Raw genomic sequence first — 25144 nt, 5'->3', positions numbered from 1 at the left:
CCTCTACTAGTGCTTGGTGAAATCTCACCCTTCTTACTCAGTGGTTTCTTGGGAAGTCGCACTCTGTTGGAGTCATAACCAAAGTACAGTCTGGGAGCTCGGGCTGAAGGCTTCATGGTCAGCAGTCCTGAAATGCTCTGGCTCTACTCATATCAGTGGGATTATATGGGAAAGGATTCCTGGAAAGCGAATTTTCAGATTTTCCCTGCATGATTTTACATTCTGATGTTCAACATTAATGGTGTTGCTTTTTGAGGATATTTTGCATGGGCTCAGTATTTTATATTTTTCTCTAAAATACAAATAAAACAATGAAAAGCGATGTTTTTAAAGAATTAACAGCAATCTACTGCTATTATAATGGAGGAGAGATATGTATTCATTAGAGCTTGTAGAAAATACAAACAGCCTTCAGAAAACTCAGTGTACAGTGAAACTTTTCCATGGAAAGGACAGTTTATTCCATGGGAGTCAAAAAGTGCTTCTTCCGTGGCGCCATTAAGGTCATCTTATGTCCAGCTTTCACTGGATGTGTCCTCTATTCCACCCAGAAATTTTGCTTGGGTTGAAAGAGAGAGCTTTTCTACTGGGCATTAAGATCTCCCAGGATCTGGTTGGAGCAACCATTTCAATGGGATACCTAGAAATGGTGGATAAATTGTCAATGCACCAGTAAAACTTTGCACTTTACATGCTGCAGGGGGCACAGGGAGTCACCCTACCCTGCCCTGCTCTGCCCAGTGGTGGGCACGTGCCTTCTGGGTGTTGGCAGTCTGCCGTGGTGAGCTTCTGCTTGCTGCTGAGCTCAACAAATACCACTTCTCTGGATTGTCTGCAGCTGTGGCAGAGTGGGAAGGAAAGAACCATGGAGCATGTGTCATTCGAGGAACGACTGAGGGATCTACGGCTGTTGAGCCTGGAACAGAGGAGGCTGAGGGGAGACCTTATCACTTTCTACAACTACTTGAAAGGAGGTTGTAGCAAGGTGGGGTTGGTCTGTTCTCCCTAGTGGCGAGTGATAGGACAAGGGGAAATGGCCTGAAGTTGTGCCATGGGAGGTTCAGGTTGGATATTAGGAAGAATTTCCTTACTGAGAGGGTTGTCAAGCATTGGAACAGGCTGCCCAGGGAGGTCACCATCCCTGGAGATGTTTAAGAGACGGGTAGATGTTCTGAAGGACATGGTTTAGTGGTGTTGGTAGGGCTAGGACAAAGATTGGACTCAATGATCTTGAAGGTCTCTTCCAACAGAAACTCTTCTATGATTCTGTGATTATCCAGAAGAAAAAGACACCACGGTCACTCTTCCCTTGGCCAGAGGTGTGTGACTGCTGGGCAGCATCTAGCCTGCCACGCTCCTGGTGATGCCTTGCTAATGCTGTGGTAAGATCAAGGATGTATTTTTGTGCCTCTGTTATCCAGTATAGTAAATTCCTTTAAAGAGAATCTTTTGCTCATGGGAATTGTTGGATAGCTTTATGATAGTCCTAGAATGCAAAATACGTGTTTCTCTCAAGGTCTGTGTCTTACAAAGTGTCTGGCAGAAAATTTTATCTGATCTTAAAGAAGTGAATCATTTAGTTATGACTCCATTTCTACAGCTTGGCTGAATTGAAATCATTAGATAGGCATTTGAGATTACTGTATCAGTCCTGACGATCAGTGTAGTTTCTGTGTTTCACCAGTGGCTCCGAGTCACTCATGTTACCCACTTTAACCTGTCATAACTTGACCTGCCCTTTCTCTGCATCAGCTTTCCAAACTGACGGACAATGATAGGAGTCGAGCTCTTGCACTCTCCTGATTTTGTCTGTGGAGCTGCTTTTCTCTTCTGGAAAGTTTTGGAGAGAAAAATACCCATTGCAGGTTCAGAACTATAGAAACAGGAAACAAGCGCTTTGTCCTTTTTGATTCGCGTCCAGCATACTAGTTTTAACGGCAGGGTTCCAAGAATAATCTCCTCAGCTGACCATGTGGCCAAAAACACAATGATCTCATTGCCAGTGGCCAGTGAGACATAGACGGTTAGCTAATCAAAGGGGTTTTTTTGGTTTGGCATTGTTTTAAGAGATTATGTGGGTTGCCTATCAACAGAGAGTCTGGGCAAAGAATGCAGCATTTTTTCTATAAATATAGCCAGTGCCTGGTGAGTCTTTCCCAAAACTACAAAAGTTTGGTAAGGGTGTTCCTGTCTGTTTATTTTATCTGTTCTTACTTATGATGCAGGCAAATATTTTTAATTTCAATTTATTATTTCTTTAAATTTGTTTACTCACATTTCTTATTTGCTTCTTATTCTGATTTAACTCAGCAGACTCCTGTTAACAGAAAAGATTAGCGAAACTGATCAACTGAAAACATAGTAAGAAGAAAGAAAACGTATTCCCTTTGAAGCGTAAAATGAGGGGAGACATGACAATTTTTGGAAGAAAATATTTTCATTCTGGGGATTTCTAATGGAGTCAAGTTAATTGAAAGTCTAAATTCCTCAGACTGTGGGAGGTGCATATATTTTATGTCAGATCCCAGCGGATGGACCTTGATGCTTCCCATCACTTCTCTTGATTTTAATCTGCTTCTTAAAAACCCTTAAACATTAATTGAACTTGGGAGAGAAGGGGAGAAAAGAGAGAGTTATAAAGGCTGTTAAACTTTTCCTTTAGGCCATATGTGTGTCCTTTGCATGTGGAAGCTAACGTGTAGCCATTACTGCTTGTCCTTCTCTGGGTGGATAACTCTCTATTTTTTCCCTCTGTTAGTTTGCCCATGCTCTTATGATGACTGAAACTACAGAAGACTGCAAAAAAAATGCACGTACGTGTAAGAACCCTCTTAGTTTCTGAAGCTGTGCTTCAGCAGAGCACAAGCACAGTCAGCAATTTGTTGAGCTACTACAGCTCAATTTTACTGGTGCTTTTTCTGTTTCAGGGGGCAACTGGGCAAGTTTCTGCATTGCCCAGTATATCAATAATTCTTCCAGCTGCTATGTAACTGTTTTGAAAGCTTGTGGGTAAACAGAAATGACATCAGAAAAATGTGACCATCGTCTTTTTTCATTGTTCCCTCCTTTGTTTTCCAGTCAAGATAGCAAACCTGAACTCCCTCCAGCAGGAAGCGTCCCCCTGGTTTCACTGTGGGTTGCAGCAAGGAGAAGAGCATATCTCCAGACAAAAGGAACATGGGAATATGGAGGCATTTAGAAAAATAAACCTGAAGGTTTTCATTTTGCTGATACTGTTTTGGAAGGATCACTCTGAGGTTACTAATACACAGTACGAGTGCAGACACAGAGACAGAGAATCTGCTTCCTTACCGCTGCTTCCAGTTTTTAAATTCTTCCCATAAGTTTTTTCCCAGCTCTTCCTACCCCCCTTACCATCCTCAGAAATATTTTTTATCTGCTCCTACTCTGAAACTCCAGAGAGAGCGCCTTGGTTTCCCTGAGGAAGTTCTTGCTTTATTCAGGCCCAGTGAGTAAAAATGTTTGCAGGGGATGAGTAGCTATGAGGAGAATGGAGGCTTTTGTGATGACCCTCAGCAGCACAGTCGGGGACCCTGAGCAGGGGCTCTGTCTTTTGAAGTGGGTTAGTGACGTAAAAGCGTGTCTTGGAGTAAACATGCTGCTGTTATCTTACTCTGTACAAAATACATCATTTACTTGAAGACCATGCCGTGAATGGAGACTAACGCTGTTGCATCCCATGACTGCAGTTTAGTCTGTCCAGTGCTTTCACAGATCTTTAAGAACGCTGTTTCAACTCCTGCGTACAGCTGGTGACAGCTGGGAGAGATGCCTGTGAATAGCCCTTGCCCTTTGGCTGCGGAGTGACTGGGCACCCTGTGCCTGGTCTTTGTATGCCCCAGTGCTGGCCGGGATCTCCCCCTGCCCGGCAGTGCCCATCCAAGCCACTGCAGCCACCGCTGCAGTGCATTGGACATGGTTTAGTGGTCATGGTAGTGTTGGGTAGACAGTTGGACTAGACGATCTTAGAGGTCTTTTCCAACCTTAATGATTCTATGACCTGTGGCTGCAGGCAATGAGAGCCTGTTGGGAAACCCTTTTTTAGCTATAGACATTTAGCTATGCATTTAACTTATTTATAGAACGTTGATTAATTAATAACATGCATAGAATTAAAGTGTAAATAATAGTAACAGCCTCTCCCTTTAAAGTTCAGAGAGACTTAAAAATTACCTCAGTAATTAGGTAATAGTATTGATTATGTATGAACCAAGATTAAGCTTTATGGGAGGTGGCAGAGTGTCCTGCAGCTGTGAATCTCTCTGGTGTAGGGATCTGGATTGGGGGTTTTCATCTGAGCAGGTCAATGAGTGCCATAAGACGCACAGTTTCCACAGACGTTAGCGTGAAATAGAAACCCGCCTCTTCAGCTGGAGTTCAAAAGCTACGCGGCAGCTCGTGTTCTCGCCCTGGAGCAACAGCGGATTGGGCTGCACCCCCTGGCAGGAACCGGTGTGGGCAGGAGCTGGGCAGGCGGGGGACCTGGCCAGAGCCGTGACACTGGAGCAGGCTCAGCCCCACTGCTGAGCGTGGCCGGGCAGAGGAGTCTTGCCGGTCCTTGGTGTCAAGGAAAACCAGCTGAGGTACAGGGAGATGTGCAGAGAAGGAAAAACATTTTTCATTTTAGCTAGCAGAAAAATCTTCTTAACAGTAAAATGGTCTGGAAGGAGTTGGTTATGAGCCTGCTCACGCTGTCTTCCCACATGCTTCTTAAGTATGCCTCATCCTTTCTACTTGTGCTTTCTGCTCAGGACAGGGATTTGTTGCCTTGCCCACCTTCTCACTGCTGCATCTCTGCTGACTTTCCCTGCCTGCACCTCATGCCCACAGCAGTTTTAACACGTGTGCACCAGGTACCACATAGGCAAGAACTGATGTTGCAGGAGAACATTCAGGGAAGTTAGGTGGATTTTCCGCCTTGCTGTAGTCAGAATTCAAGGAGCTTATTCCTGCCAGCAGGTCCAACTTGCCTTACTTCACACCCTCTGGAAATATTCCCCCAGAGCAGTGTTATCAACCCAATTAACATTTCAGAAGTCTTAGCTTGCAGGTGCTGGTTTCAGAGGAGCTAATGACAATCTTGTACAATATTGAGCAATCCAGTTGGCATCTATTTGTTCTTAATCCACTTTTCAAGCTGGAAACTGAAATACATTTGTTTTCTTTTCAGTATTGTGTACAAAGTAAATAATCCTGAACAGCACAGTCTGTGTTAAAGGTAATTATGCCAAAATTAGTTTGTTTTCTTCTCTTATACACGTCAGGAATTTGCAGTTGTGTTGTGCACAGTTTCTCCTCCCACAACCTGAGGTTTTTTTAGCTCTCTGATTTAGCTGGTACTGCTATGACTACTGCCAAGGGGACCGTGGAGTGAGAGCTGCCGTGGGTTGCAAGCCCCAGGTCCCACTGCCCACCTTACCCAGGTGTCTCAGATATCTGTCTCTGTCAGGATGAAGAAATGACTCAACCTGCAGGAAGAAGTACATGAAAGTTTGACTCACAGCATTTTGAAGAGCGTTTGCAGCCTGTGAGCGTTGGAGGTGGCTTTGCCTAGAAGCATCTGGACGGGCTTGTTGGGATCCTTTTCCTGGACCGACCCTGACATCATTTCACAAGTGCAGATCTGGCTAACGCTGCCGTGGGGCCACGCAGTGGCAGGGAACTAGTTGGCATAATCACAGCCCAGCTATGTACCCTGTGGCCTGAGTGGGCTGGGGCAGACCCCTGGGGTGCTCGGAGCTGCTGCTGTGGCAGCGGGACAGTGCTGGAGGCTGTGTGGTGTAGGAAGAGCTGGTGCAGTCGTCCACAGACAGTCACTCTGTACCAGCGTGGATCATTGCTTGTCATCCAGCAATCTTTCAGCTTTGGACTAGTTAATCCCAGAGACCTTCTTTTCCCCATAAAGACATGTTTTACCCAGGACACTCCCTTCCCTTGTAGCTCAGTCAGGACTGAGCCCCATTGCCAGTATGATTGCAAACACCACACAGCTCAGCTGCTCGCTGCTTTGCCTCGCCCTGAGATCTCAAATCCCCCCGTAATACCAGGTAACACATCTTCCCCCTTCTTATGGCCCTTCCGCACCCTCTTTTAGTTTAGTAGTGGACCTGGCATTGCTATGTTAAGGTCTTTTCCAACCTACGTGATTTTATGATTCTATGACACCAGACAACATTGGCCAGTGTTTTCAAAACTGAGCATCTGCAGAAGCGGGGGCTGCAGCTGCTCATCCTTCCTGGAAGTCTAGAGATGTCTAAGTATGGATTCAGACACCTGACTTTAGGAAAACCCTTACAACCTTTACATCTCGTGCTGTGCAGTCCATGTTGCACGTTTCTACCGTTTCTACTGTCCGCACGCGTGCCCTGCTCATCCGTTGTCTTGCGCATCTGCTCTCGCCGTCTTGATTTCCAACACTGAGCCTTTTCCTGGGCAGACTGTTGCTCTTGTTTGGGGCTGCCAGGTTGGGAGTGAAGCTCTATGTGAGTGCTCTGGCAAGGACTCGGGGAATTAGGCTCTAGGCCCAGTTTTGGCTGGGAGTGAAGCCCGCTGAAGTCAATGGGAATCTTCCTGTTGATGTAATGGGCTTTGGAGCAGACCAGGGCTTTGACATTCTTCAGAGCAGTGGTTCCAGTGTGGACCTTTGGCACTGTGTTGGTAATAGATAATTATTTTTATGTATCCTTTCCAAAGCCCACAACGTGTGTTGGCAGTCAGTGCTCCTAAATGCACGGAGCTGAGACTGGCAGCCTGAAACAAAGGGACAAAATCAATAGCATAAGCTTCACGTGGCCAAGGGGGAATAATTTCTGCATCTTTTCATCCAACTTGGTATAAAGAAGGAATTGCTCATCAGCAGCATTTCCGATCCCAAGGAAAGCGAGGCTTTGACAGAATCCATTAGTGTCTAAGAAATGATAGAACATATTATACACAATACCTTTATGTTTTTCCAAAGGGAAGTGATAAGAGTTTATTTCTCATGGATGCTACTTTTCTGTTATTGCACCATTTAATATCATTTTTCTCTAGCAAAAGAGAGATTTGTATTTTCATCTGTTCGTGCCACAAAACAAGGACTACTTAGGGATGCGCAGGGGACATTTGCCCTGGCCTTTCAGAGAGAAAAGGCCAATACCAGCCCCTGCATCCTTTGCCAAGGTGCCCTGAAGACAAATGCAAACTGGGGTCACATATGCAATTTCTGTCCTGAAACACTTCTCTGGTGAGGCTGCTCACTAACTAGGAAGACCATGAAGTAAGATATCTGTAAATTTACCATTATGCCTGTTTTCATTTTTCTTCCTGGTAATATGTTCTGCTGTTTCGGGAAAGCATCTTACTTAGGTTCCCACTGGCCATTTTCTGTGCGGTTTGCTTTCTTTCAGCATATATTCTGTGCACTATAAGCTCCTGAGCTTTTCCATAATTTAGAAAATATTTTAGAGAGTTCATCTTAGAGATACTCAAAGACTTCTTATTTCTATTCATAGATATGAAGCTTTGTAATGCCTACAGCAGTGGTTTGAAAGGTATGATATCAATACACTGATTTTTTTAATGCATTTTAAGTCCATTTCCTTGGTGGTGGGAGCACAAGGCAAGGAAGAGACTCAGCTCTGCAAGACCTGCAGACTTTCTGAAGCAAACTGAAGCTTAGCACAGGAACATGCATCGCACTTTTATGGACGTCTGCTGATTTTTTACTGCTGTTTGCTCAACGGGAAGTGTGGTTTGGGTTCCAGCTCTGCTCAAGCAGCCAAGTATCGCCTGCAGTCTCCATTTCTGCGAGCTGGTGCTACTTACATGCTGCTGCCTCTCAAGCAGTGGAGAGGATGCTCAAAGTATGTCATCCTCATCAGTAATTCAAGGCTTAGTGCTGGACTAGATGTGTATTAACTCTCCTGTGTAAAGACATGGCCGGAGGCAATGGAGGATGGAGGTTTGATCGTCCAAGGCATGTTGCCAAGCGATGGCTGCTACCCATGGGTATGCCTCCTTCTGAGCTGGGAAGAGCAAGAGGTTATTTGAACCTGTGGAGTGTCATTATTCTATGTTTTGCAAGCCAAGGAGTTTGCATGGCTGTCATGAACACTGACATCTGTTATTTCCAGTCGAGTTATAAAGCAGAATTAGGATAGATTTGGGTTACGATAGTTGTGAAAGAAAGCTCTGATGCTAAAGTATATATAACATATGCAGCTTTCCTAATTAGCCCTAAGACCTTTGTATGTAATACACCAAAAAAAGTGTTAATTGTTCTATTTCTGCCAACTTGAAAAACAAACAGAAGAACCTTTCTGGCCAGGTGGTGTCATTGCCAAATATGCATTTCAGTTAAACTTTGCTTTGTTTAAAGTTCTAGATAATAAAATTATTTGGTTTGTGGACTGCCAGAAGATAGCTGAGATTAAAGTCTCAGGTTTGATTAAGTTTGTCATAAAGTAAAGGTACTCATGGAACAATGACTATTAAATCAATTCTTAGTTACTAATGTATTTTAGAGGAGTTCAATCTTTTGTCAGCCTTACTGTCTTCTCTTTTTGTTGTAATGTGTCAAGGTATGTAGTTGTTCTTAAATCTTTTCATGAGTTTTTGTGGAGGATTTGGTTGAGTGATTCTGTTTTTAAGGAGCCTATTCAGCAACGACAGTGACACAAAAGATAGCAGTCTGCTTTGATTTACACCTTCTGGAGATTTCTTTTGTAGAAAGTATACATACAGTAATATTACCAGGTTATAAATTTAGGGACTGCATTTGTAGTGAAAGCCCCTTCTCCTGTGCAGCCACTCAGTCATCCAGAATCCTCTTTGTCCATCCACTGGTGTATGAGACGCTAAGAGTCTTTTGTTTTAATCTTTCCACCTTGGTTTTGATAAACTTGGCTGCAACACCTTTTGAAAGAACCTTTCTGATTTGTTTTGGATATTTTTATTGCCTTCATTACCCCAGTTTCTCACCATTTTATCGTCTGCACCCCCAACTTTGCAGTGTACCCACAAGTGCCATTATCCCCACTGGGCAGAAGATAAACTCGAGGACAGAGTGACAAATGCCATTGGTATGAGGGTTGTAGGAGCCAAACCCACAAAAGATGGGTCGAATCCTGTCTTCCTCCTTGATTTGTCCTGTGTTTCCCTTTTGTCAGACTGTTCAGGTGGCAGCGACCTGGGCTGCCAAGATCCAGCCTGTCTGCTCAAAGCACATTTAGCAGGATGCCCACACGTCCCATGTGCCAGCACAGCTCATGTGTTTGGAGCTTCTGGAGGAAGACTCCTGCTTCCAGACAGTTTGCTGCAGCCAAGCAGATGATGCCTGTGAGAACGGGCAGCAGCTAAGCCTTGCATATGAGTGTGGGTTCATCTGTGCAAAGGTCTGCTCCAAAGAGTGAAGTGTAGCCAGAGTTTCTCCTGTGTAGCATCACTTGAAGGGTGTTTCACATGCCAGACTGGAACCATCTTGCATCTGCCAAGGTGTGATAGGGACTTTCTGTAGCTGTGTTACAAGATCTTTGAAAAATCAGATTGTTAGAGCCTTTCTAGCAGAATAATAAGTTGGTTGTGCGTGTGTATCAGATAGCTGCATATGCTGGGCATGTCAGACAGTGAAAAGATGTGTTACCACTCTGTGATATTATCACTTCCTAATATTATTTTTCTGATGTTTCTGGTGGTAAACATTAGAAACTTGCATGCAATATTTCATTTGTGAATCTCAAAACACATGTATTATTGTGTGTTTAGTGCTTAATTCAATTCCCAGTGAAGATGAGGACAAAATTTCCACTTTATTGCGCTTGTTCCAGCCCTCAAAGCGAATGTTGTCTGTCGCAAGTAGAATGGATACTAATTTGGTCCCATAAAACCACAGATTGTTTCAACTTTCCACGAATTTCTGAATGACTAGCCGATCGGGTCCCGTGATGCTGCTCTCAGGCTTGCTGGTGATATGAAAGAGGCGCTTGTCCAGCTGACTGTGTAGCCGTGCCGCTCTTTTGTTGCCTGTAGTACACATGCTCAGCTCGCTTTTTACTCTCTTTTTATTTCAATGCTCTGCAACAGGGCTGCACAAAGCCGAAACTGGCTTTTAAAACACAACTTCATTTTGCATCTATACGTCTGTGCCCAGTTTTCTTTTGTGCTGCCTGCAGAACAAGGAGGCTGTGTGGTATCTGACACTGGGCTTTTTCCAGTGATTTATTAACTGTGTCAGAATCGCTGTTGTGAATGCTGGGAAGCTCTTGCGTATTGTGACAGTTGATATTGATTATGACAGTTTGTAGACTCTAGTGCGTTGTCAGACAGTGGATCGTATTTTGTCTTCTTACTATACATACCATGGGCTATAGATCATAGTGTTTTCTTAAGAAAAGGACCCATTGTCCAAGCGTTCTTGCTGGTATGAGAAAACTTCTGTAGCGTATTGTGCAACAAATAGCAAAATAGTTCAGGCACCCTATGGGACAGGCAGGCAAATGTCAATTGCTTTAGGAAAAAAAAAAAAAGAAATTGTGAATAGTTTGTTCTGCTTCTGGCCTTTCAGGGGAATGAGCCGTGCCGTTGACAGAAGTGGGTAAACCAGTCTGAGGGTGTCACTTCAGAAATTATGGCGCATCCTGTATTATCCATGTGCCAGAAATCCACAGATCGCGCAGGAGGAGGAGGTTGCAGTGGGGATTTTGGCTACCAACTGTTTGTAAAGGTTGCTTTGGGTCTTGATGGAGGCTCAGACTACATGTTTCTAGAATGAATCTGAGGAAATCAATACTTCTGCAAACTTGGGAGAAAGTGAAAGCTGGTGTGGGAGCTTCTGTGAGGGCACATCAAACAGATCACCCTGAATAGTGACCTCTTCGGACTGTTTGGTTTTAGCCAGGCAGTAGCAAAGTAGCACATAGGAGAAAAGATTTTTCTATTTGCCTAAAAGCTGCTTCAGAGTAGAAAAAAGTCAACAGCTGAACTTTTACAGACAGTCTGATCAGGAGGAGGGAGTCAAAAGCCATTTGGTTAATTATGCTGCCGTAATTTACTATATTGCTACTATTTATTTTTAAAACAAAACAGCACTTGAGATGTAGCGGCACCGGAGAGGAGCCATTCTGATTGTTCTGTTCTTGAAAGACCTTTTATAAGATACTATAATGGGTCATAAACTTATACTTTGCGATAATAAACCTTAGGAAGATGACCTTTAGCAATCCATGCTGTTAGAATTTTGATCTCACACTGGGTATAGATTAATTCAAATGCAGTTTCAGCTGCAATTCTTGCATTGCTGTGATTCAAAATCAATTTCTGCATGTACCTTATGGTTTTATTGAAATAAATGTAGTAGCAGGTTATTTGTGAAACTATTATTTCTGAGATACTTTGAGCCAAGATTGTGGCACTGAGCTGGGACCTGGGGGAACTGGATTCTGTTCTTAACCAGTAGCCTGATATTGGCTACTCTAACCAGTTCATCTCTCTCATGAGATGAACTCACCACCATTTTTAGTTATTTACACTGTGAGATCTTTGAGAAGGAACATTTCCTATCAGAAGCCAACCTACCTTGATTTCTCCTGGCATTTCCAGATACTCCTGTAATACTAACCATATTTTCTGTAATGCGATCTGTACTTTGATGAGTCCTTAATGTTTGTAAAGAAACAGAATTAAACTAAGTGCTTTGGTTTCAGTGGTGACACAACTTCCCATTGCATACTGCCATTGAGTTTGAATTAATTATAGCACTCACTGTGTGAATAATTATGTTTCGTAATGATAAAATACTCGAGAGATAGTACGTTCACAGCAGTGCTGTGAATCCCTCAAGGATTTTACAGTGGCATCTCCTAGTCCAGTGTCAGATATTAGTGCTATATTTATGTATTTACGTATTTTACTGCAGAACATCCACAGCAATATCAGAAATACTTTAAAGGAAGGATAAAGTGGAAGAGTTTTTAAATGTCTACTTTTCATTACAGGCATGTTTTATTTGATTTTTTTTTCTAATTTGCCTGAAGTATTTTGGAGAAGTTAGGTCTTAAGAATGAAAAAGTCCAAGTGTTCAGACTGGTAACTTTTATCTAAAGGTCTGGTCACAGTTCACCATCTGTGCATGGTTCTGGCTTCTTAAGCCTGAGACCATGCCAGGAGAAGATAGTTTTGGTGTACTGCTGTGAAAAGCGACAGCTTCCCAGCACTAGTTGTAGACTAGCAGTGACTTTTAGGAAGATCCATTCAGTTGCTATTGTAAGAGATCCGTTCCCCTTGGCTTCTCCTTGGCCATCTTGGGGGTCTCAGGCTGTTTGCTCACTAACCCTTGCCAGATCACCTGGAGAACATCACAGGCAAGCAACTGGCAAGTCATTTGCCTGTGATGTTCTCCAGATGTTCTGGGCTTTTTGAGATGTCTCTAGTTCTGAGTTGCAATCCTTAAGAGATTCTATTCTGTTTTCTTGAGTAAGGGCATTGATAATCGCTACAGAAGGTGGTTGCCTTTCCCTCTCCATCCTGGTGCCCCAAAGTGCCTTGCAGGTCCAGGAGACTGCAGGAACCTCCTTGTCCGTAGGCTGAAGCCTGCTTTCTGACGTCACCGTTATCTTTCTCTGTTCCCTTCAGATGGCGTCCACAGCGTCACGGCAGTTTGCACCCTGCGTGTCACCATCATCACGGATGACATGCTCACCAACAGCATCACGGTGCGCCTGGAAAACATGTCCCAGGAGAGATTCCTTTCTCCCCTCCTGTCCCTTTTTGTGGAGGGGGTGGCCACAGTGCTCTCTACCGCCAAGGACGGCATCTTCGTGTTCAACATCCAAAATGACACTGATGTCAGCTCCAATATCCTGAACGTGACCTTCTCAGCTTTGCTCCCTGGTGGCATTCGAAACAAGTTCTTCCCCTCTGAGGACCTCCAGGAGCAGATCTACCTCAACAGGACCCTGCTGACCATGATTTCCACGCAGAGGGTGCTGCCCTTTGATGACAACATCTGCTTGCGTGAGCCCTGTGAGAACTACATGAAGTGTGTCTCCGTCTTGAAGTTCGACAGCTCGGCCCCGTTCATCAGCTCCAACACCGTCCTGTTCCGCCCCATCCACCCCATCAACGGGCTGCGGTGCCGATGCCCCCCGGGCTTCACGGGCGACTACTGCGAGACAGAGATTGACCTCTGCTACTCCAACCCTTGTGGGAGCAATGGGCTGTGCCGGAGCCGAGAAGGGGGCTACACTTGTGAATGCTACGAGGACTACACTGGTATGTATTTATCTTATCTTTGACCCCTGATTTATATGTTAGACCATCAGCCAGGCCAGCTCTGTGTCAGGCTGAAATTGCTGACATTCTTAGTCAAAGGGAGAAAAACTCCTGGTCTGGAGAGGGCTTGTGAGTGTCACACATCACTTAGGGTAAGTCCCATATCTCTGGGCATGCACGGCGGTAGGAACCGTGCCTTCCTCCAGGTCATTCAGAGGCCCCAACAGCTGCTGAAGTGATTTGTGTTGGGTGAATTTCTGCTCAAAATGCTTCATGCAAAAGTGTTTTTTCTATCTGGAAGGAAAAAGGTGGGACACATCCCCCTGTTTCATGGGTTTGCATGTTAATGCCTTCCTGGCCCCTTAGCAGCCCTCTGGTGCCAAGGGCAGCCTCGGTAGGAGGTCGTCAACCCTTGGTCTTCAACAAACGCAGAGCGTGAGGATGGTTCATGGTTCCAAGAAACTGCAGTAATACACCTTTATGGGAAATACTGCAAATCAGCTCCAGTTTGTAACTGTCCAGATAAACTCCAGAATGACGTAGCTGCTTCCAGGCCTGTCTCCAGCAGCCTGCTGAGCAACACACTTTGCCTCATCATGTACTTGACAGCTAATAAAGATCAAAGTGTTGCTTCTCAAATACTCCTGAGAAGTTATGAAAGAATATTAACGTGAGTGTTTTCTGGTGCTTCAGTAAAGTCAGTGGGATTATTTATGTATCTGAAATTGCACACGCTTTTAAGCGTTCTGCACTGGTGTGCTGCCGGCTGTAATTTATGCTGACGGCTCAGCAATGTCTGCTGCGACCCCTGCAAACAAGGGGTGAAGCAGAAGGGGCTATTCCCAACGCTGCCTCTCACTGCTAAAGTTATAAAAAATTGAAAGCATAAATTATTTAAGTCTCGATGTAAAAAAAGAATAAATCTAGATGATGTGTATTCCTACTGGGCTGGATTCTGCCCTCTGGGTGGAAGGGTTTTCCTTCACTTTTTGTGGCTTTTGGCTCATGGCTGTAATTAAAAATGTGACGGAGCCACGAGTCAGTGAGCAGGGACACGGCAGCACCAAGTGAACTTGGCTTTCCCCAGCAAGGGGGGCAGAATGCACCCTGAGATCAGAGCAGGGCTTAGGCAGAAGGACCTTCCTATGGAGATGCAGACTTTTTGCCTCATCAGTGAAGCCCTGAATAGATCTGTGAGGTGGTTGGGATATTTGGTCTTTATTGAGGGGTGATTTTGCTGCCAGGCTTCTCGTGAATGACTTCCACAGTGAAACGTGTTACAAAGTTCGTTATCCATTACATCCAGCTAATGCAAAATACGTGCAGCACTGGCCGTAACAAAATAGATTTTATGACCAGTTGATTTCATTTAACATGTTTACATACTATTATACTGTAAATAGGAGTGGTTAGAAGTAGCAAGTTTCATTAAACAATGATCTGCATATGAGTAGAATTAATTCATCCGCATCTTAGGTTTCAGAATTACTTACATTCCTACATCACAGAAATCTTCATCTGAAAAGGCTAAATATACTTTAAAAATGAAAGAGAATAATCTTATATTAATAATTGATGAACATATTTAATAATTAACACTGTAGTCAGAGCAGATGCAGTACATATTTAGAGGAGAGGCACCATGTTATTCACACACAAAGAAAGATTTGATCTGTAACTGTATTTTCAGTGCATAGTTGTTGAGTTAAAAATTAACTGTCTGGCTGCCAGAATATTAAAGTGATCAGAAGTTAAGGAGTGAGCAGTGCTTATGGCCTTGCCATCTTTAGGTTTCAGAGTTAACTGCACTTCAGTGAAACAATATTCTTTTGAAGGACAGTTCAGGTCATGTTTGCAGTCAAGTTGGCAGGAGAAAAACACACCTAGCGGTAATCAAGAGGGCTCTGAAGTCCCTTATACTATGAATTAATACAGATTTATTGAATATTTCTGCTTGACTGCTGAACAAATGCTACAGAAATTTAGTATCTGCCGTGTGCTTGGTTTACATTGCCTTAGTGCCTTTAGGATCCATCTTGCATGACAATTTTTTTTCTTGAAACCTGACATGTCCACATATGGTGGTTATGAGTTGTTTGATTTTCATCCCCTTTACAGAATGAGGTGAAAAATGTTATCAACAAGTAATCTATTACCAGAAGTATTTTATAAAGATGCATTAGTGAATCTTGTCCCAATCTTCTTTAAGAACTGTTACTTTACCTATGGTTTTTTGTCCTTTCTTTAAATACATTCATATCCATTTGCAGGTTCACTTTATTAATGATAATACTGTGTTTTCTGCTTGTATATAAGTATTTATTGTTTACAATGGTCCAGATTTTATATGTATTTAATATTTAAAAAGCATAGGCTGTTTTCAGTAGCAGCAATGTGCATTGGCTCATGGAATCCAGTGATCATGAATTGAAATAAGCAGAGAATTGCCAAGACTGAAAGTTGGGAGATTCTGGTATTACTGAAATGTTACCACGATATTAACTCAGTGTAGTAACATGCTGGTATGAGGTACTTAGGAATCTTTGAATTAATTGTAGAAGATGAAATATGAATGGTAGTAGTCAGTGAAGTGCAGCCTGCCTGGGAGCTCTCATGTTTCCATTTCCCAATTAAGAGGCTATGTAGAAAAATAATTACAAGAAAATACGGAGATCTGTCATCTCCCCCAGGAGATAATGCTGCAGCTCGATGAGAAATCACTGCACAGTCATAACCCTGTGTTGAATCTATCCAACTGGTCACCTGTTAAAAATATAGCGTTTATTTCCTGTAGAAGATAATTATGTCCTATCTTAATCGGATGGAATTTCCCCCCGTTTTTCCACCCTGCTTTGAAGCCCTCCATTTGTTTTGATGTAATTGTTAGTCATTTACACATGATGAAAGTTTTTCTGTCTTCAGCAGTCTTCTGTTACGGGCACAAAGGTAAACTGAGCTCCTACAAGATATTTCTGAAACCTGATTACTGGCTAGTTTGGGGTGATTTGGAATTAGCTTCACTTCCTGTGATGTAAGGAGGTGAGTGAAGAAGGATATATGTTTTTAATCATTTCTTTTTTAGAATAGCAACCAGTGCAACTTCTTTTCTTTATAAATAAATTAATGTAGAACAATGTACACACTAACAAATCATGGCATTGATGACAGGGAGCTGTGTGCATGGCTCAAGGGTTAAAGGATGTAACTGAAGTTAAACAAACAAATTTAATGAACTTGAACACTGTGGAAAGCCTGTATAATTCTTCCAGCTTTATTTCACGTGTCTTCAAGTGCTGCCGAAGCAGTTGAGATGGTCTATAGGTGAAGGCTTGGACAGAGGTGGAATTCTCTGCGCTTCCCAGGGGCAAACCCGTGAAGAGCAAACGCATCATGTCAACCACACCGGTTTTGGAGGCGTGGTTGCCAAAGCGGTTCCTGAATGAGCCGTACTTCCAGCCCCATCTGTGTGCCTCCTATGGAGCACACCACTGCGGCCAGAAGGCACCACCTCTTTGGGTGGGAATTCCCAGGATCCCTGCCCTGCCATAGGTGGGGGCCTCTTGCCATCGCTGGGCTCCCCCACAGTTCTCGCCCATGGTCCTTCTGCTCGGCAGCCGCTGCAACCATCCTCCTCTACGGTTGTGCTCCCAAAAAGAAAAATTTAATTGGCGCAAAACAAAAGCACTCCAGTGGGGGGAAAGAAAAAGAACCAACCTCTGAAATGAGGAGGAGATTTAATGTTCCCACAGTTCTCCTTAGCATGCGGCGTTCTCTCTGCCTCCTTTGCTGCATAACCCATATCAAGAAGCGATTTCTGGGGAAAAATATCGTCAGAGAATTGCCTGTATCCTCTACATCTCTCCTTGGATTTCACTTCAGAGAGAGGAGAAATCTTAAGTGGTTGTAAATCTTCTAGTAATCAAATATAGCAATTAGAGATCTTTTTACATGTTACACTTTCTTCCTCCTAATTTATTTTCGTGATACCATATTAACATGAAGAATCATGACATCTAACACGGCTGCTGTGAATTCGGACTTTGTGTCATGGGAAGGTAATTATAGCTGCCCCTATTCATATTGGTTAGTAAGTTCTCAGCGTTTGACTCTTGAAAACATATAGCAGTGAAAGTAAATGTGAAGATTTGCTGTTGTGCTATCTTTACTTATATCCATTTTCAGATAGTAATTTCCCAGCTCAGTCTGATACCAGATTCTCATCTTTCAGGCCAGAGAGATTTATTTGGAAGAACCTCAGCTTTCAAGTAGAGAAATCTGGCAGCCAGGGTAGCGGTAATGAGTGTTTTATCTTGGGCGAGAGGGTCTGAAATTCCACTCTCAGTTACACTTCTGCAGCTCTGCTGGGGCGGTGGGATCACAGGTGTTTAACAGCCAAATCCTGTACAGCAAATCTTAATTTGATTCCTTCAGGTTCCTTACTACATCTTTAACTCTTCGTTTAGCGTATGAAAGGCCATGATTTTGTGACAACAAGGCTGAACAAAGATTGTCCTCGAAGGGTGGCGGGGCTTTGCCAGCACTTTCACACAGCTCTTACCAAGTTGGTCTTTGATACAAAACCCAAAAGAAGAAATCCTGTCATTCCCAAGCACTCTCATAAATGTAGGGAGATTGTCCACAGTATGGAACAATTCTGAGGGTCATCTCTCTGATACATTATTTAAATATTAAAGCAATGCAGTGAGGGTATCAAAATTATTTGCATCGTTGCTACCTTAACAGTTTCCCTTAGTCCAGGTCGTCTGGATTCCAGGTGCATTTTTGTAGTAGAGAGATGAAAACAACCTAGGCACTCTAGGCAAGGTCTAATACTGTAAAAAATAGTGTATTTCAAAAGTTTAAATATAGTTATAGTTATTAGGGTGCTGGGTGATTTATGCTATTTACAGAATTTAAATGCCATGTATTTTCCATTTGCAAAAAGTCTTAACAATTTTTTATTAAGCTTTCATGCTGATTGTGGATGCAGGAGAAGTCCAGGAAGAGTGCTCGCTATCAGCCTTTTAATAACTTCCATTGTTTCTCAGTGCCTCGGAGGAGAATACCTGGTTGCCTTTCCTTGCAGTTTCTGTGTGGCAATACTGTGAGAAGTTATGTAGAGTGGTTGCACCTCAGTGAAGGTCTGTGTAATGTTGGATGTGTAGAAATTTTTCTTCTTTTCCAGTAGTGCTATGCCATGGCCTTGTTTTAATGTTTGTATCGAAATTAGGTCTTTATAACTACAATGCTATTTCCCTTTGATTGCTGTGGACCTGTTGCTTCCTGCAACTGAGATAACTTTTGATAGGTCAATGATCATTTGCTCATAAGATCCTTCCTTATGAGTAGCACTCCCTAGGTTTTTCCTCTGCACAGACATCCCGGCACAGGCTTTTCCTTCAACCTTCAATGTTCTCTGTCTCATCAACATGAAATTTTTGTGAGGATAGCCCTCGTCTGCCTTCATTAAATATGCACACATCTCTGCTGCTGAAGACATGGCAAGCTGTGTCCCCATGGTTGACAGCAGTGTCCTCCCAGCCTGTGGCCCCTTCCAAGCCCCGCAGGGCTCACAGCTCCTGGACGCCTGGTAAGGACACTGTAAGCCGTGCAGCGGATGGTCCATAAGCAGAGCTTAACACCTCTGTTCATTTTTCAGCATGACTGGTGCAAAAGCTGGAAAACGCTATCATTTTCTCTTTTTGTGATCTTCAGCACTCAGCTATGTACTGCGAGGCACAGCATCTCATAAATCTTGTTCTCGGTGCTTTGAAGTTTCCCCCTGCGACCACTGAATTTGCCCATGTCGAGAAGCAGTGAACCCCAGATGTCATCTCCTGAACTGCCCTAATATCTAAACATATAAGGAACCCATACAACCTATTCTTTGCAATTAGCTATGGGTAGTAACTCTTCCATTGGCTCTTGGGCAGTGCATGCTGCGTTTGAAGAGCACAACAGTCAATTGTGCTATTTACTTTCCTTTCTTTACATTTAGTGCAGTTTAGTGCATTTTGTGTCATGAACTCCTGGAAATAAGTATTAGTTTTGGATATTCGGGTCAAGAGGTATCAACTGGCAAAATTTTTGTCTTGGGTCCATATATATTCAGAGAACCTGCACAAAACTCTTTTCATCTAAGGATCGCTGGTGGACTCTGCAAAAGTTACTAACAATAAAGGAAGCCCAAGACACCCTTTTGAGCACCTCAAAGGGGTGGGAAGCTGAGGCGTGCTAACTTCAGCTCTTCCAGGTCACATCAAAGCAGTCAGTGCCACTCTAGAGGTGCCCACAGCTGGAAACCTGGAGGAGATCCCTGGGAAAGACATTTCTTCCCTGACACAGACTCTCAGCAGAAACCTGTATCCCCATTGACCTTCTGTGTTTAACTCTGAAATTTATTGTGCGTGTTAAAATGGGTCCTTGCTTGGTTTTGTGGCAAGGCTCACTGTTAATGCGTGCAAGGATGGGGCCAGCATACCACGGCCTTAGGGCTGGACCCAAGTGATGCTGGGCTGAACCTGAACTATGGCCCAGGTGGCACAATTGCACGACTGCTTCCCCCAGAGTAGAACTGAAACAATAAGAACAGAGTAAAGTTACATTTTGATAGGACACAGTCAAAGGCTTAAGTCTGTTGAACTTTTAAATAGTGTCATTATATTCCTGTTTGTGTGACCAAATCACAGGAGATGAATGTTTGAAATCTGGAATTTATATCGGATTCACAGGACTCACTGAAGAGGTCTACCACTCTTATAGGTGGATTTTTATCTGGAGTATATGTCTTTCAGATAATCTTCAACCTGTGCTCCCTTGTCAGGATGCAAAAAGCCTTTTCTAATTTGGATTACCGTGGTGTATTTCTTGACAGTTTAGTTCTCAAAGGGTGTAAATGGCCTACAGCCTTCACATCAGGCTGTCATGCCTTTTCCTAAACCCAAGCAAAGAGTTTTATCATATTACCCTCATCCTGATGTTCATAAACCAGCTACTGTTTAAAGTTTGAAAGTTTTCCCAGTCACGTATGAACCCTCCCTTGCCCCCTACCCGGAGATGCGGCACGTGGGGTGATCTTTGATTCAGCAAGTGCCGGGGGTTCAGATGCCTCTTTCTGGAGCATCACATCTTATCCTCCTTATCCCTGGAAATACTTGCGCTGATCAGAGTCCTTTGCTGTCACATGGAAACCTAGCTACAGACTTAATGTTGTGTTTGTTCTTTTTAATTAGTTTTAGAATGATTTGACAAGGCTTCTGTTTTTACCCGGTGCTCCTGCAGCGGAGGTGTGATGGGTGCTTTGTAAATCAAGCAGCAGATCACACACCAATGTAATCACTTAGCTCCAGCTTCAGAAGCCACCTTAGTAACTCATCTCCAATATACTTATGAATTCAGCTCTTCCAAACGGTTCAGGGTCTAGAAAATCCTCCTTCCTCAGCTTATCTTCTTTTACTTCTCCTTAAGACAGCTGTGTGGCTGGCCTGTTCTTTTCCTTTAGCCACTCCCCTCATTTGTCACCTGTTGGGTTTATCACTGATGATTTCAAGAGGCACAGAGCTAAAATTCAGTATCCAAAGGACTTGGGCAGTAGCCTGCCTGAGGACAGTTCCACGCTTACAATCAGGTATTTACACCTACTTGCTATTAACGCCAACGGTGTCTGTTAGATGGTGTTACAATGTGGAGAGAAGGTGGGTTCTTAGTTGTGAACCGCACCGTGTGAAGTCGAGGAGCTTGCAGGCACGAGAGGCTGCGAGCACATACTGTGGCATGATGACTCTTTGGCAATGTCTGGGTTTAGTACTGAGCCCTAAGGTCCAGGTATAATCGTAGGGTGGTTTGGCTTGGAAGGCACCTTTGAAGATCATCAAGTCCAACTCCCATGCCATCGCTAACGCCAGCTTCGGTCTCTTCTGTTCAAGTCAAATCTCGTTAAATCCCTGATGTGAAAATAACACGTTTGACCCTTGCAGCCATGCCAAGCTAAGCGCGTGTCTGCTGTCAGGCAGCTTGGCTTTACATGAGCAAGGCAAACTGCTAAGCCGGCGTGGGTACCTGCCTGCCTCCGGCACCTGGCCTCTCCTTCCCACTGCCAGGCAAGAAAACACCCTCTGAGTACGAGCTTCTTAGAGGTTGGGCGTATTCGGCGGGACAGAGATGCATATTGAGCACCGCAGGGTTCCTGTTGACGTTCTGGTTAACAGCAGACCATTCTAAATGTAGGATTCCCTTTGTTCTAGCACACGTGAAATCTCTTTTATTGTCTTTCACCTGTTGTACATTTATGGTTTTTTTAATTATTTTGCTCCATTTGTTTTCAGCAGTTTTTAGGCTTTTAACTTGTACTCCTGGTTTTATATTGATGGGATTTCTCTTACCACACCTAAATGGAAGTTGCAAGTCTCCCAGGCTTTTTGAAAACCTTTGTTATAGTGCATTTGCTTATCTTCATTGGTATAACTTAAAAAAAAAAAAAGATAGTGGAAGTGGAGCATAATTACACAAAGTGAAGCTATTTGATATTATAATTCTACAGGTACATGTAAAAGCCCTCGTCACTGACATATCTAAATTCACACACAGAGTCATAATTGTGGACATATATATGCATTGCAGAACATCGATCTGAGAGAAGCTAAACACAGAGATCTGTTTTAATTAAAATATTTTAAATAGGAATTTATTAAACAACATCCAACTTCTCTGTTACCATAGTTTACAAATGTGTTTTTATTAATTTAGCCAAGTTGAGCCTTGTGTAACATAAGACTTGGGGGGGTTTCTCATAGTTTAATGTCAGGGAGTTTAACTGGATAAAATTTTAAACTACATGAATGCATTCCAATACACCCAAACATGCCCAAGTGTCAAAATAGCCCATATATTAGTCTATCCTTTCAGGGTTTTTTTGCCAGTGGCTAGGTGTCTTGGTTGTTTTTTTCTCACTGAAAACAAATCAGATAGGGAAAAAGGAGAAGAGAAAGGAGGAGAAAAAAACACAACAACTTGCCTTTAAGTTATTTGTGGGGAAGATAAAATCATAATGAGGTAGTAATTTTTCAAATGTGCCTCATGTTCTGGAAAGCCCCTCACAGTGTTCACAGCAGATCAGAGGTGAAAGCTAAAAAAAGAAATTCCAGGAAAGCTGGAATCGAGTATTTTAGATCTTTTAAAGCAGAAAAGAAATTTAACTTGCAAGGAACAAGATAACAGGGCTTCTTTTCTCCTGGCTGTAAATGCAAAACTGGGAAACAAAACTGGGAAGCTCCCTTATGATTCATTAAGGCTGAATTAAGAAAAACATTGGGCTTCTCTACATTTTTGTAATTTCCAAGTTAGACATTTTTATTTCCATCAGTAGATAAACAACAGGAAGGTGCCAGGAAGGATGGTTGGGTGCAGAGACGAGGGTATCAAGATGATGTCCTGTTAGGGAAGAAAAAAGTATAAAGTAGTTTCTTGTGTGTCTGTTCTTTGTGCTCTGATTGAATGTTTTGACAGTTGAGCACCAGACTGAGGCACTTGGCCTTGAACATCAAGATAATTACAGTTCTGCAGTACAGTTGTGCAGGGCATGGTGGGAACCACAACTTCATTGTCGTTGCAAATGCTCTTTTGTTTCGAGCCTCATGGTTCAGTGCCTGCATCCAAGCCCCAGCTCCTCCTGGAGCAGGTTTTGTTCTGCGACTCACACTGTACCGTGCCCCCGGATCGCAGCTTCCCAAGCAGTCGTCAGCCTGAATTCTCCGTTTCTAAAAATCGAGATGAAGATACATAACTTCAGGCTGCCTCTGAAATTCTCCATAGCTAAGCATGTGAGAGCCATTACACGGCATTTTCCAATCTAATGATTTAAAAATACATTTTCATTAGGTTGGACCATCTAGATAGGGATCAGCACACTGATGAGCATATTTTAAGAAACATTATTGTGAAGATGAGTGTCTCATATTAATAATTAAACTCAATCTAGATGACACAACAAAGTATATTAACTCTAACAAGACGATAATCCTTTCAAGCGCCTTTGAAATGAAACCATATTTTACAAAAAGTCTGAATTTTAATCTACTAAACTGTTGTAAGAAGAGTTAAGTAGAAGCCGTGGAAGCTTGCTCGATTAATTTTCAATTAGTCTCTTTAAATTTATTTTTTTTAAAAAGGAACTTTTGAATTTCTGCCTATTCTATAAATTCAAAAATACATTAATGTTGAGATTTTTCTGTGCAACATGTGTGTGATTTTACAAGGCTTTTTTCGAGTCTTCAAGAAAAAGTCAGCTTCCCTGATTAAGTTGCTTTTGATTTTCAGTTTATGTTCCTGACCTGTATATGAAATTTTTTTTTCAGACTACCAAAACATAAGATTATGGGATTATCTTTTTAACCCTAATCCTTTTAATTTGACAAACAAAGGGGAATTTTTTATTTTTTTTCAAAATTTGCCTTCACCGTATAACAACAGAAATCTGACGAGCATCAGATTGGTTTTGCCCGTTCTGTCTACTATGTCAAGCAAAACCTCTGAACTAGTATGAACCACAAGACAGACAGTTACAATGTAACTTTCTTTTAACCTAATACTTCCACCACAAAATGAAAATAGAAAGCTCTGAAATCCTAGCTTCCTAAAATGTAATTACAATAGTAGATTTACTTTAAGCATGTTTTTCAGTTGCTTTATTAATATTTTATGGCTTCTCTTCAATTATTCTCACTAATGGGCTGTTATGCTTCTTTCCACTAGAGCTTCTGGGACCACCTAGGATGTTAAGGGGCACGATTTGGTTGAGGTCTGCCTATTTCTAAATGCCATCTTTTTTCACCATAGCGTTGGGTTACATAGAGGATGTGAGAGTGAGATTTTCCTACAAAAACTTCTAATTTATGGAAAGCACAGAATGCAGCCTCTCGCCCTCTTCCTTTTCTGGACGTGCATAGAGTTAGCTGCTTGTGCAGTTGATTCCCGTGGGCTGCCAGGGACCGGGGCAAATGATTTCTTCTGTGGCTTGTCTCTTGTTACGATCCAAAACATGAAACCTGTAATAGCTACATGGGGAAAATTAAACAGGATCTTTGTGAAATAAGGGCTCGCCTCTCCTAAAGAAAACAGTAATGTTTCCTATTGAAAGGGAGACCCCAGTCTCTTTTTCTGCATATTCCTGAGTCCTTTTCTTTTTTCCTCTCTTTATGAGGTCATTTATTTGCAGGCATGTTCCCTTTTTCACCTGCTTCAAGATGTTAACATGATGAAAAATAAGCACTAGAGCTTTCCCTTTCCCTAGCACTTTGGGAAATAGGACTTGCAGCCCTTTGGTGTCCTCCGCTGTGGAAAGCAGCTTAGGTAAACCAGGCTGAAAGTGAGTGGAAAGCATGACGGTGCCTGAAAGCACGTCTGGTTTTCCAGCTCCTGAATTCCTGTTGATAAAAGATGTTATTGCACACACACCCCTGCACAGCCACCGCCACGCCTTGCTCCCTTTCCTCATCCACGTCAATAATTTAATGTGTTTTGAAAAACCCAGTGTGAGGCCAAAATGGCCTGTGGAACAACAGCCTTGGGGAGTTAGCAATGCCAGCGGTGGCATTCAGAGCACAGTAAAAATTGCAGCTTCATGTGATGGAATAGCCTTTTTTTGTGACTGAACAGAGGCACACTGAATCTATGGGCACCCTTTTTCTTTCTCACTGCTGCTGGCGGAGGGAGGTGAGAGCTGGGCCTGGCAGGTGGTTCCCATGCTGAAGTGCCTGCAGGTGCACAGGGATGCAAATACACACCAGGCTGCGAAGGCTGTCCCCAGGGAAACGTGTCCTGCATGGGGTGGCTCCTCCAGCTTTTGGGTTCCCTCCACGTGCTCCTTCTCAAGTAACCC

General features: G+C 43.0%; 1 protein-coding gene across 1 annotated transcript in view; it reads left to right on the top strand.

Moving 5' to 3' along the window:
* Window positions 1-12617: 12617 nt before the first annotated feature.
* Window positions 12618-25144, top strand: part of LOC104278514 (cadherin EGF LAG seven-pass G-type receptor 1-like) — a gene marked incomplete at its 5' end in the record, with an annotated part of 98541 nt that continues 86014 nt past the window's right edge. Inside the window, 1 exon segment of the mRNA XM_009875516.1 lies at window positions 12618-13269. Coding sequence (XP_009873818.1) covers window positions 12618-13269 — 652 coding nt within the window.

Source organism: Apaloderma vittatum, unplaced genomic scaffold, assembly GCF_000703405.1.
Source record: "Apaloderma vittatum isolate BGI_N311 unplaced genomic scaffold, ASM70340v1 scaffold8088, whole genome shotgun sequence".
Lineage (NCBI taxonomy): Eukaryota > Metazoa > Chordata > Aves > Trogoniformes > Trogonidae > Apaloderma > Apaloderma vittatum.
Note: the sequence above shows the minus strand (reverse complement) of the source record. Positions and strands in the feature narration are given on the sequence as shown.